Source organism: Lepeophtheirus salmonis, chromosome 6 (genome assembly GCF_016086655.4).
Source record: "Lepeophtheirus salmonis chromosome 6, UVic_Lsal_1.4, whole genome shotgun sequence".
In the NCBI taxonomy this organism is placed as follows: domain Eukaryota; kingdom Metazoa; phylum Arthropoda; class Copepoda; order Siphonostomatoida; family Caligidae; genus Lepeophtheirus; species Lepeophtheirus salmonis.
In genome coordinates, this window is record NC_052136.2 from 49,679,201 (window position 1) to 49,694,383 (window position 15,183).

Consider the following 15,183-nt stretch of genomic DNA (forward strand, 5'->3'; position numbering starts at 1 on the left):
TTTTTTTTCTATTTTTACCGGAGCAATTTTACTACATTCACAAAAACCTTGGTTTATTTAGAGAAAAGGAGTTTAAAGATATTTTTGCCATACTCTGTACTTATAAAATTAACTTCAAGGAGTTTTTTCTTTATTCATTTGCCTCACGCTGGTTAGCCAAAAGATTTTCAATCAAATCTTTTTCCCCCATTAAAGATGTTTATGTGGTATCGAATGAAATCAAAGATAACGTCAAAAGATCCGTCCGATAAATTTATTTATAAATTATTTATTTTGAAACTTAGCAGTTGAAGAAATATGATAATCTTAAATGAGGTTTCCCTGTTGAAGGAATATGTATTTGAGGTATCCCTGTTGTCACCTGAAGAGAAGAAGGAGAATGATATATATTTTATTAATGTGGCTCGAATTACTTAATATTTTTAATTATACTTACGTTTAATTCAACAATTATCTTTAATATACGTATTCAAGAGGATTTTTATTCATGATTATTTAATTTCGTTGAAGTTAAGCTTCCCGTCAACATGCCTAAAAAAGGAGGCACAGTAATGAAGTGCCCATTCCCAGAGTGCCAAGAAGTTATTCGACATGAGTCAGAACCAGTAGGTATGGCTTTGTTTAACTCACATAGTTTGTGTCATCCAGCTACTGAAGTTACGGATTTCATTTCAAGTAAAAAGAGCAGAGGTCTTCTTTGTGAAAGACCTCAAATCGGTTTTGGAACCTCAGAAGAAGATTGTAATAGTTTTCTAGCCGCTGGAAATGGTTTAAAAGGATAGCAAATGCCAGCAAGGATGAGACTGTTGATCGACTTTTACAAACTTGTGAAGTCTTGCGGGCAACGATATTTTAAAGACCAATCCAAACGTGTTGGAGGAAGATAAAGAGACTTTGCTCTCGGGCATTGAATATATCGCTGTTATTTCAGAAATAAGATGTGTAAAGTTTACTGATTTATTTGCCATGAAACAGTCTTATAGTGAGTCAATAAAAGCATTTGCAACTAAAGTGCTTTGTAAAGCGATGTAAGGAGATCATAACTATTCCTAATATTGATAATAGGCAATTAATGAATTAATTTATATCATAGAATCAAGAGAACAGGAAAGGGTCGCCACAAATGGTTCTGCTGTACTGACTGATTCTAATTCTAGTTTTCAAATTTTTTACGGAAGGTATTAAGGGGCTTAACAAAAAATACATAAGGAATGCTTAGAATGCTCGAGAAAATTAAGAAATCAAAACAAAAAGGAGATATTTGGAATATCCCAGGATAAAAGAGGGAATTCAGAAGCCCCAGATTACTTAATTTCTTCTTCAATTCTGTCAAAATCGCATCTAGGATATAAATATAATTCATGGAAAATGAGAAAGAAATTTCTACTAATAATGTATAAAGTTTCAAATGCACCATTTTAAGCTATTTTTACATAAAAGACTACAAATATTTGAACGTAGCTGGCAAATGATTGGGACGGACAGAGATATTTGACATATCTATAATGAATTCAAGTGGCACAAGAGGACTGATAATAACCTTAAGAAATTTTTTAACACATTCGGAGTCCATGAAGAATTGTCGAGCGATAATGGACCTGAGTCATATTCCTTCAACAAGGATATCTCATTTAAGAGGATCATATTTTTTCAAATTATTTCTGAAAAAAGAATATTTGAAAAGAATGACAACCTCCATGACTAATATAAAAACCTACTAAAAGTGTGCAAGTGTAAAATAAGTTTGGCTACCTATCAAAGAAGTTACTAATATTCAAAAATTAATAAAATCAATTATAAGATACTTATTAATGAGTAATTAATTCAATTAATTTTAAGGATGCTTCAAAAGTTGGCTTGAACCCTTGTAACAAAAATCCCCATGACAACCACCAAATAAATCTATATTGGAATAGAATGTGAATTTTTTATTCAAGAAGACAAGGAGTCTGAAATAAATCAGTTATGAATAGATAAACATAACTATAACAATTTGAGTCAAATATTTCAACATTTTATGCATTCGTGCTGGAGCATCATAATTATGTAGTATTGTAGCATAAATAATCATTAAATATATTTATTTTTCTGCAAAATTTTCGTTCTGAAAAATATCGATCGTCAAAATTTCTCTACACATTCTTAAAATAGGATATATTGCAGTGTCATTAAGAAACTCTGGAATAAAAATCAGGTTTAATTTTAAATAAAGTGTATCCAATTTAAGACACTAATAAAATTAATTTTAATATTTATAAAATATAAATAATATCGGGAGTCTCAATAAAATTTAAACTTACCTTTAAAAAAATTTACTGTTTCAGTATCATGAGTTCCCATTATAGCTGTTGTTTCTCCCCAGATCATGACCAGAACACGTACTCCAGAATCAGCCTTATTTAGCAGTAACTCGCCCAGTGATAAATTAGACAAGTCCACCTCTTCTGGTGTTGAAAGTTTTTTCCAGTCATCACCACTGAAATAATCCATTAAAGAAAAATTAAACCATTTCAGCATTGATGTTCTATGTTAATATTCAATTAATCAAAAGAATCTCTATATTAAATAATATTATCTTTTTTATAATTGTTTTATCCAAATAGGGGTGTAATTAGTTTTAGCTAATAGTTTTTTACAATATATGTGGTGTGTCAATATAAAAACAGGATGGAATAAAAAGAAAGAAATTGTGAAAAAATAATATTTTATCTTTTAATATCTTTTTACTTCAAAAGAAAACTATACGACTTTTTTTGTTGTTATTATGCAAAATTATATCCACAACAATATTACTTATGGGTAAGGAATAATTATATGGAAGGATTTGAACTTTTAAAGAAAGCAATGAGTAAAAATTTTCCGTCATTCGAAAGCCACGATTTTTAATCAAAGCTCATATATTTTCATAAATCTATAATTTTTGTTACTCATAACAAAACAATTAAAAGCATCTAAAAAAGAAAAAAAAAAAAAGTCTTGATAATTCAAAGAACAGAACTTAATCGATTATTTTAGTATTACTGGTCGGTTTCACGAAATCAATTCCATTCAGCATATGTCTTAATTTCGAAAAAGATACACATTACAAATAAAAATCAAAAAAAGTTATTGCTTACAATAAGTGAATATGAAATGGAGTTGTCATATCAAAGTCTAATAATATATTATAAATCAAGAAAAGGTTTTAAATTACGAATAACATTCTTAGGTATATCATTTCATGACATAAATTTGAATTATTAATTTCATCGTTGAAATATATATAAGATTAATTTGAGCCGTTCATACTTATGAAATTAAAAAAAATGTGCGACTCTCATTTTTATGATTTATGTTTAAAAAACATTAAATCTTGATGCACCACAACTTTAAACTATAACTTAGAATTAGAATGAATGAAGAAAATAATCCTAAGATGACAGTAGAATCATAGTCATTATAGATTAATCTGTTTCTTAGAATAATCACTTTGATATTACTTTATAAGTAAACACATATTTATGTATATTTAAGGTGCAGTAAAAACGAAATCCATTAATGTTTATCGGCTTGGTAATCAAAACGGTCCTTACATAAAGGTCGAACTCAACGATTCCTATTATTGTAGTCACATTTTTGACAGTTGGTCTGTTAGAGCGTGATGCATATTTGATATCAAAATTATCGAAACAGAATCGGCAAAACCAAAATTGTGTGGAATTGGATGTTACTGTATCAATACCATCAAAATTATTCTCATTTTTAGCCTTTCTCAATGAAAAACTGTCAAATATTACGTATTTTACGTGCGCAGAAAACTGCAATGGAGAAAATTACCAGTGGAAGATTGCTATTGAGAAAATTGCCATGGAGGAAAATTCCCAATTAGGAAAATTACCCGTATTTTGTTCAGACTTCATTTTGAATGATAACACATTAAAAATTCACTAAATATTATTTGTGACAAATATCTAAACATATTTGTTTGTTCCATCCTCCATGGGAGTAACTTCAAGTGTAAGTAATATTTTTGCAATATAGAAGGAGGGGGGACTAAATAGCCGAGGGCCTCTTAAAATATTGTTGAATACTCTCTGCCCTTTAGTATTAGGGTATTCTTTCAATATATGTGATGCTTGGACGGTGATTTATAAGGATCCAGGGGTCCCCAAAGTACCCCGTACAACCTGAGTCCTTGGGACTATTTTTTAGTATTAAAGGGGTTCCTCGGGCGTATTGCTTGAATTGGCGTTGGTGTTTAGCAACCCCACTCTACCCCCGGGCCAAACTGAGGGTGGAGTGTATTTAACTATCTTTTAAGAGGTATTCAGCTATTAAATTCCCTCTCCCTCTTTTCAATCCTCTCTATCAATTTCTTCGAGGATTTGGATTGAATTTGAAATACTGCAAGGAAATTGTATTGGGATCATATTAATTACAATTGAAGATACTCCCTTGGAGTATAGAACAAAAAAATATCCATAGATATTTTTCATAAATATTAAGTGAATATAAAATGTCAAATCATTCGTGATGAAGTTTTGAATAAAATACAGGGAATTTTTCCAGCGCAATCTTTCACTGGCAATTTTTCCCAGGTCTGTTTTCCTAGTACCCGTATTTTCATATGCTAGTGCCCACCTTTGACGCACATGAAAAAAATACTGAGTCAAACAATCGCAATTACTGGACATTAAGTTTTTTTAGTAGGAAATCTTATCTTTTTAACGCCATCTAACGTAAGCTGATCACATATTAAAATGAGGAACAAAAAAACAACAACATGTAAATAAGAAAATATACACAAATTTCTAAAAAAACTTGGGGCTTTAAATATCCAAGGAAAGTAATAATAATAACATTTTTTTTAACCCGTCAAAACTAAAACTACTTTTTGACATTCGAATAAAATTTATATTTTACTTTTTTTGAAAAGGTCTAAAGACGAAAAAAATATATACTTTTTTGTAACTTTTGGCATTGCGACGAATAATATAGTTACTTTTATTTCAGAAAAAACAATGAACCCCAATTGGACACAAGTGTGACAATCAACATTAAATGAGCAAAAAAGCGTTTCTGCATTTTCATTTTTTGCTGCAAAATTTTATATGAATTATAGAATCATTATTACTGAAACATATTTGTGAGGTTAAAAATTTAAATCATTTGGTAAAATCATCGCAGAGATGCATCAACTTTACAACAGAAAAAGTTAATATATCAATATAATTTTTTTAAATCGGCTACCAAACCATTCCTCTGTATCCAAAAAGTTACTTTTTCAGCTCTGAATGCGTAGTTATTTCAATCATTTTCAAAGACATTTCCTACTTGTAGTGTGATCTATTTAATCGAAAAATGATGTTTTTTTTTACCTCTATATCCATTTGAAAATGACATTTACAAAAAAAAGAAGACATTCTCTATTTGTAAAATGATTCAGAGGTTTTAAATTAAAGTGATGTTGGTCAAATTCAAATGTTTCTATTCTCAAATGATACAGAAGGATATATTTTTCATTTTAAAGAAACAAAAATTGTAACCCAACAAATTAATGAGGATATCAAACGATGATAAAAATCTGTACTGACGTCTAAACTGAATCAAATAAGTATCATAGTTCCGTTCAAACTTTTATTGCAAGTGAATCAAGTAATATAAAGTATTTTTATGTGGAGTATGAAAAAAAAAATTATACATAGTTTGATAACCGATCATAAAAACTATTTTACTATATATAAACTTCTAATCAAGTAAGAGAAGAAATCAAATATACATTTTGTAGAAAAATGATTCAATATTACTGAAGGGTATCAAACTTCCATGAAATTATCATAAAGAATATTTATAATTGTCGTAACATCTATTTCGGTATTAATGAAATATATTCATTTACCAGATCTCAACCAGATTAATGATGAGTAAAGGTGTACAATGTACAACAATAGTGGTCCAAACCCCCTTCCATAATATAATACAATGATATAAATTAATAAATATTTTTTTAAATATTAATAATTTCATAAAATATTTAAGTTGGAGCATGATTCAAATTATTTATTGGTTCAAGTTGATTTTTATTTAACTTTCAACGTCCAGGATAAAGATAGTTGTTCAATGATAATTTCAATCATGTTATGAAATCACTATAAAGGACTTTTGAAATTCTATTTTGTAATTGTTCTATTACTTTTTGTTAGAAATCATTGAATACATTTCTAAACTTCTTTTGGTAAGATATGATAAATCTTCTGATCATATAAAAATCTAAAAATCCAAAGACATATATTCCCTTTTGATAGATCCCTTGGTTATTTTGAGAAGAGCAAGAACATTTACCATTCTGTGTGAATTAATTGAAAGGCTGTCTGGCTGAGAAAAATTTATGATATCCCTAGGGTTTATTGCCTTCAAATTAAGATTAAGTTCCTTTCTTTGTAATTATTAATTTATTTTATCGAGTTAACATCTACATAAGTCTGTAATATCAACTTATATGGATTTTACAAATCGTAGGAAATGATATAATACATAGACATCTAACCTTACATGTCACTATTATAATACATATAGCGAAAATCGACTTCCTCAAATGACAACCTTTTGTTCCATGCTCATATATCGGTTCAAATGATCCAATATAAAGTTAAGGTACATAATTATGGCCCAAAGTTACACCCCAACACAAAATTAGGTTATAACTCATATGAATTGATTTAATGATTGATAGTTCAAATCAAGAAAAATTATATTGGTGATATAATAAATAAACTGTCTAATAATAAAATAATGTTGACTAGTGGTCCATATTTAGGCCGAAATATAATTTATGTTTTGCCATTAGCCATTTCCAAAAGGTTTGTGTACACTATGTAAATTGCAACGAAGTTTGGTGTCATACCCTCCATGGCCTCAACGGTGACATGGACCCTATAGTTCAAATTATTTCTTGATTCATGGAATATGCACAATTTATCAACATCGTATAAATACTTGTAAGTTAGAGTATATTAACTAATTTGGTTGAAAAATATGAGTATGAATTTGTATGAATCTTTTAAACATCTTGTTATACCGCTTTCAGAATGGACGCTCTAAGGTAAATAACATAGTTTGATAAAATAAACATTGAACTGATTTTTCTAATGGAATAATAAAGTTCATTAGCAAATTAATCCTGCTTCATTCATATTTAGTAGATAATCATTAATACGTGCATATGTCTGCTTGTCACAATGTTTAACAGATGTTATAATTAATTATTATATATGCAACACTATAAACACAAACATTTTATTTATTATGACAACAACATTAAAAAATGCATTAGTTGGAACTTTTTTCTTGCAATCAAATAATTTAACAAATCCTATAAAATAAATATCATAATTTCAAGGAAATCATTATAAATTAATTTTAATAATATATTGAAGTACCTCAAATATAAAATTGTATAAATTTACATTGTGTACTTCATTGAAAGATATAAAAGTATTTTACACACAAATGAATAACTTGACTTTAATATAATTAAGTGTTAATCAGATTTATATCAAACATAGTTTAGTTGTGAAAATACGGTTGTTTTTTTATAATATATATATAACACACAGATTTGTTCTAAATTTAACTATAGATACGTATATTCGGCAACAAAGCAAAAAATACTCCCTTCTTATATAAAGGAAAAATGAGACAAGATTTTCATAACGGTAATATGGTATATAATTTTTATTTTGGCAAAGGAACTTTATATCTTCGGAATCTTTAATGGACACTCCATGGAAACATAATTCATTTTTTTTTTTTTTAATAAAAAAAAAATTAAGATATTTATTACTATGTGTACAATACAATAGAAATACATTATACAATGATATATACATTGTATACCTACTACATTTTTAGAAGTATGCAAGAATAAAATAGTTTCTTCTATATCATGGAACGACATGCTAACATCAAAGTTGGATGGTAAGCATGAAAAAATGTATATTTTAAGATAAATTGACCTGATAAAGTTGAAAAAATTATTTGTAAACTTGTTTGTGTTGGAAATTATACCCACTTAATCCTCTAGAAAATTTCATATATGGTTTATTAATAAAAAAATAATGGGACCTTGTTTTTAATCATATAAGGGGTTTTAATATGTTTTTAATGAATTGTGATTTTCTTGTTTATAAAAAATAATGTTCTTTCTCTTTTTGCAACATCTACCACTTTATCGAGAATTATATTTTGCAATTTTGTGTTTGATAAACAGGCACACTGCAAATTATTGAATATTTACATTTTATTGATTACTTAACCCTTTTAATTTGTTTTGAGTTTAATTGTATACATGTATTATGATTTTGATGTCAATTTACTCAAAAATATCTACCGAGAAATACTGAGTGGTCATGTTGATCTCTTCTGAATACTATAAGCTTTACATGGGAAGGATATGTAAAAAGCTAATGCCAATCACATTTGTTATAAATTTAACAAGTATATTTCTGGTAAATGTATTTGGGAGAAAAATAAAACTCAAAACACTTGTTAATATATATGTAAGAAGGAATCAACTACAGACATATTACTAAAATAATTCAAACTATTGAACTGTCAAATTGGGTCTATTAAGTTGAATCATACAAAACTGATATTGAGTCCTACGATGAAAAGGTGAACTTGAATTGATAAATTAGAAGAAGAAACCAATAAAGGAACTAAACATGTTCATTACCAATTTAAAACTAAAACAAAATTAGTAGGTACAACGAACTAACTTTGTCTACTTTCGTCAAAGTCTTTCCTTATACTCTTATACTTGATTTAGATAAAATATGAAAATCAGTTCCATAATCAAGTAACAATATTCCATACATCACCATGAAATATTCTCATTTATTGACTTTCACTTTTATAATTTTTTTTTTTTTTTTATGGAATTTTTTTACATTTTAACACAAAATATCAGATGTGATCTTAATGTTAAAAGAAGTATTTAGGATAAAAAAATAAAAATTGATACAATTTAGAAGCAAACATTTTAGAACTATAACTTATAGCTCAATATTAATTTTTTTGAGTTTCAGTGTCTTAAAAAATATTGAATCGACTTTAGATTTTTTCTAAAATTTGAGTCAAGATAATGAAATATAGGATCAATTAAATCTAACCGAGTTGATAATGTTTCTCATTAATACTTTCTAGCTCAAGCACAACTGTGAGTTTTATAAATTAAAAAAGTAGTAGAAAATAATACTGGTATGCTAAAAATACAAACCAATTAAAAATGAATTTTTTATATATATTTTCTGAAGCTGTTAACATTTTTCCTGTATTCTTGTAGAGAAAACAACCTTTAGATTTAATACTTAAATAAAATAATCTGTCAAAAAGTAATTATGACTATTCTGAAGTACTACATTGTGATATTATATATTATTAGTAAAAAGATCTACTTGTATTTAAACCGTTTTTTGGGTTTAGCCTTAAAGGCCCGTGTTGGTAATTTTTTTTTTTTTTTAAATTAGTTCTTAAATTTTTTTTTTTTTTGCTCACGTTATTTTATAAAATTTGGTTATATAGATACAATTTCTTCAGAAAAAAAAGGATTATTAAGTTGAAATTAATCAATATTATCACGCAGTGCTTAAAATAAGATATGTAAATTACTGTTTTATATAGCTTTATTTAAAAGAAAATTTCTTAACTTACGCTTGGAAAACATTATTCTTTAATTTTTAAGTAGATAATATCTAAATAATTGTTATATCAACGAATGTATGTTATCATGAATGAATACAAAGTAACAATGATGATATGTTAGTGAGAAAATAATTGTTAGTCCTTGTTAGATTTTGAGTAAAATTGAGGGTCGACATAAGACTAATTCATGCGGATGCCCTTGCTAGATACGAAGTGGTATTATTGTGTATACATATGTATATATATAAATTAACATTCTTTATATGGTTTATATATTATACAGAACAAATACGTAGCAAGTATATACATCAACATTATAGTTGCCACTATTAAATTCCATCAAAAATATCTTAAAATCAATAATAATAATAAAAACTAATAAACAGACAAGACAATAAAATAATCGAATGCAACTAATGATAATGCCGAAGACTCCATCACATAAACTCATTTCTGAAACTCTTATATTTAAACTTACTAGTATATGGGAATCATCGTCTATACCTTTCGTCTCTGAAACAAGAATACTTTAAAAGAATGACTACCTCCATGATCAATATAAACGCCTACTTAAAGTGAGCAAGGGCATAAGAAAATCAGCTAACCATAAAAAAAAAGATAGTATTATTCAAAAATGTATTAAACCAAGTATTCGATATTGCTTCATACAAATGTAATGATTTAAAAAAATGTGAATATGAAAAAAGAATAAAAGTACAAAAAGAACAAATGAGTTTTATACTTCATCAGCGTGTACGTAAATTTATGTATATTGCTGTAGTGGATAATAAAATTTTTGGATCGATTCAAAATAGTGACAAAAAATCATAAAATGTTAGATTAAGAATATAATTTAGTTGAAAAGAACATTCAACCAACTCATCTTATGTATGAGTCTTCTGAAATCTCAAGGTGTTCAAGTACAGGGACGTCTGATTATGAAGAAAGTTTGTCAAACAGAAATGTGGAGAATTATATAAATAATAATGCAACTAAAAACTTCCGGCGTTAAGCAAAATTTGTGACGGAGCAGCAATTTCTAACCGTACTTCGGCTATGGTTGCTAATGCAGTACTTCAAGATTTTTGAATAATTGATCATCAAAACAAAACAGACGTGATTGATCTTCAAAAGGTTTGGAGAAAAAGGTTAAAAAATTGTCAAGCTCACATAAACGTAAATTTAAATAAAACTATTGAGGCAATATATTTTGAAGGACCGAAAGATAAAACATCAACATTGGTTGATGGTACCAATACAAAAATATTGAAAGTAATTACAGAGGAATACAGAAAGATTTTAACAGAACCTGGATCTGACTATCTCGGACATATTACTCCTTTATCGGATTTGCATTAAATATTGGTGCTTCCATTCTTATTTTTCTAGAAAATGAAAATGCCAATATTAAAGACTTAAATGCATTCGGGTGTGATGGAACAATAACCAACACGGGGTTCCAAAATTATTACTTGTCTGGAAAGAAGTCTTGAAACTCCTTTTTAATGAGTGATTTAATGAGCTTCCGCTAAGGCACCTTACCTTGGAAGGAAAAACTTCAGGAACCACAGGTATAAGTGGACAAATAGGGATTGAACTTGGACAAGTTCAAAGTTGTTGAATACAAACCCATCAATTCCAAGTGTTTAATAAATTCCTTAATATTAATGACTTAAGTAATGATATTATTAACGGATTAATTATTTTGATATTACTTAAGTGATAATAAGATATTACTTTATCATATACTGTTTAATACAATATATATTGAACTAAAGTCCTTGATTTGTATAAATTTATTTTGAAATCAAAAGCCTATATCATACCATTCCCTTTTTGAATTGGTATTTTAAATCAACGGCTTTAAATAATAAAAGAGTAAACTCATCAAAAATTAATGAAAACAGCTTAAAGGAAAATATAGTGTAAGTTTTTTTATTTCAAATAGTGGGACCTGTGAAGAGTCTCTTCTTATGTTTGTCTTTTAAGTTCCTTTTCTTATAAATTTAATTAATAAATATTTATGCATGTTATTTTTTTGTTTAGCTAATTGAGTATTTATCACGAGAGACATATATCCTAAGCTTTATTTATGTACGAGTTTTTTCGGTTTTGGGAATCTGAAAAGTGTTAACAGATAATTTCTAAAGCAAAAATTCTAAATATTTTTTATAAATCACCCATTTCATCCTATGCTATACATATATTTAAATTATGTTGTAAGAAAACAAATTAACTATTATGCAGTAATTTATTCTACTTTTTTATTCCATAGTTTGACTTTACATTGTACTCGTTGTATACTAGCATAGAAGTAATTTGAATAGAGGAAAATAATATAATTTTTTGAACATTAGTAGTCTGCTCAGTGTTTGTTATTTTCAAAAGCTTTCTTCATTATTTTTTATTTTTTAGCAGGCAAATACGAAGAATAATGTCAAGCATGTGCTTGTGAAAAACGGAGAGTAACACTTTAGAAGCTGCTGGAAGGTTGCAACTTTTGTTGAGAAACAGTTGAGTTTATTGAAAATACTGAAAATAACAGTTGCTACAAGCTTCAGTTCTATCAGTAGGCTTAATAATTTATTGTGAATAACAAATAGTTTATAGAATAACACAGAGGAGCCTCATAGCAATTGTGGGTGTGCTCACTCACCTCAACTAAAGTCACAACCCTAGTTATATGGTTAACTCATAATTAAATGAGAGAGCAATATTGTAGTAACTTCTGGCTATGTCCTAGTTAATGAAGACAACTAATTATAATATAAAGATACGTACTAGACATAATATATTCACATTGTCAACACCATATTAATAATGACTCTACTGACTAAGTACCTCCTATTAGAAGAAACAAGCTAAACAACTATTTATTAAACATACTAAAACCCCAACAACCGCCATACCTATTCTAATGTAACATCAAAACAACTCAGCTACTCTCCTCAATAAAATTATATTAATTGTAAATTCATAAGTGAATTTCGGTTTCTTTTTTTACTTACTTTTCTTCTTCATATTACCGAGTCTGTGGTCTTTGAATTAATAACTTCAACATAATATAATTTATTAATAAACAATAGAATTTCAATAAAATTAATGCTATTAAAGGATGTGTCTCTGAACTCTTTTAATAATTGATATAGCCTCCTTTAGCAGCAATGATGGCTTCCAGGCGGAGGCAGATGTAATCATCTATCATTGTCTCCCAGTGTTGGCTGACAGTGGCTTTCAAGGCTGCAGTGTTTGGATGACGGGCACTTCAGGCTTTCCCATTGACATGCACCCAAAAGGTGTAGTCGAGGGGATTGGCATAAGGACTATAGCCAAGATGGTAAACGAAAAGTTCCAAAGAACCCAATAGACTCATTCAAAACTTTTTCAAACGAGCCTTGCAACGGAAGATATAGGGTTCTTTTTTTTCTGGTATCAAAAGTGTCCTTTCCACCTACTTTTTTTGAAAGCTCTCTGGACAGTTTGGTGTGAAACCCTGAGATCTTTTGCATGGTTGTATTTATTTATATTATTTAAATAAAAATTTGTGATATTTCGTTTACTATGTTAAATATTAGGGAGTTTGATTTATAATTTGTTCACTAAATAAAAGTATTAGATTACCTGTAATACATAAATGTAAAAAAAAATCTCCCCTGCATAGACCCTCATTTACTGAATGGGAATGTCCTTGAATGTTTTTTTTTCTACTTCTCGGATTCCAGTTTGTCTTTTTTGACCAATTCCTTCTTCTTTTCCATAGTTTTGGAATTTCTTACGGCGTAAATGGGGGGTCCTGGAGACGCCCAGCTGCTTGGTGTGCGCTAATCGAAATTCGCCGATCATTTCAAGTTTCAATTTCTCGACTTGTAAGTAAGCTATATAGCTCAGGTTTTTTTGTAACCAATTGTTTATGCTCTCATATTTCGAAATATGAATTAGTTCTAATCATTCAATTTTAATTAATTATTGAATTAATAAGTGTCCAGATTTTAATGGACCGCTCGGTATAGAGTAGTTAATTTAATCATACCGCCTCAATTATAGCACGTTAATGTCATGATAACTTTCAATTGATGTTGTGTATACAAGAAAATGCTTTTAAATTTGTCAGCCTCCCTACATTAAATTTGTGGTTGCTATATGCCAACAAAAAACGACTATATTGACTAAAATTGAAATAGTCGACAATATAAACTATATTTTTACTGCAGACTTTTTAACTGGTTTGTCTTATGAAATTGAATTATTACGAAGAAGAAGCGAAAAAAGGGGTAGTGAAGCCCTGGTTATTTAGATGCCAACTACCCTGAAGAAGATTACTTCTGGCAAAAAGACTAAGGCACTGACCATAAGGCCATAATCACTCATGTGTGGTGCAAGGAAAACCAACCCCATTTTTATTTATTAACTATTATATTTTACTACAATTAATATTAGATAAAGTACCAGGAGGAGTTACATCATATCAATATAAATAAACAAACCCATTTTTGGCCTCCAAATTTGTGCCCCCCTCATTACTAGACTGATCGTTACTGGACTATGGAATTCCATGGCGAGTAAGGCCTTGCAAAATTTCGATTCCCCGACGTGTGCTTATTTGTCCCATAACTACGACATCACTGTTTCCAACGCCTTCAACCTGAAGGCCATAGTGACCACAGAAGGAGGACATTTTAAGAAATATTTGCTAATATTATAAGCTATAAATATAAAAAAAATACTCCAGATATTTTATAAATGCTGTTCTTGTATAAGTTGATTTAAATATTACTATAAAAAACGGTACGATTTGCTTAAGCATACTTTGTTATAAATTTTATTATTGCAACTTGTACAATTTTCCTTTAAATACATGTTAAAACTAATATCAAATTCACATGACATGTAGAATAAAACGCACCATCTTTATAAATGATTGTTTCTCCTTATATTGTATTAGGTAATAAAAATATATTATTTTTAGATCCGTCTATATACATATAGATAAAAGTTCATTAAAACTAATAAAAAACTTTTTTTTTCTATCCTTTACTCAAAAACAAATCATTTGCAAAATGATGATGTTATATATTATTATAAATAAACACATACTAAATAACTTCAACATTGACTAATTTACTGATATTTGGAAAAATTCAGTAGGATTAATTATGAATTAGATTTTTTTTTTAAATTATTCAATAACTTAATTCGAATTGTTTCTTCTAGTAGTACTATAAATAATATACACTATAATAATAATAAAAAATAAGCCAATTTGTACCGTGAATTTTTTTTTTTATAAACCATCTTTATTAAACCTACATAATGACAACAAATTAAGCTTTATAATATAATATGTTCCAAAGTTAGTGTCAATTGTGTATGTTTTATGCTACCTTGACATCTCAAAATTTAATGGCCCTTTACTATGACCATATACAATCTTTGTATCAAGTTAAATCGAACATCAATATCTAATTTGTGTTATAATCTTAGTTACCAACAGGCAAACAAACA

General features: G+C 28.2%; 1 protein-coding gene across 1 annotated transcript in view; it reads right to left on the reverse strand.

Annotated features, from left to right (window-relative positions):
• LOC121120585 (uncharacterized) overlaps window positions 1-15,183 on the reverse strand; it is a 173,753-nt gene that overhangs the window by 46,642 nt on the left and 111,928 nt on the right. The window contains exon 4 of the mRNA XM_040715460.2: window positions 2,301-2,476. Within this exon, the coding sequence (XP_040571394.1) occupies window positions 2,301-2,476 (176 nt within the window). The remainder of the gene's footprint in view (window positions 1-2,300; window positions 2,477-15,183) is intronic.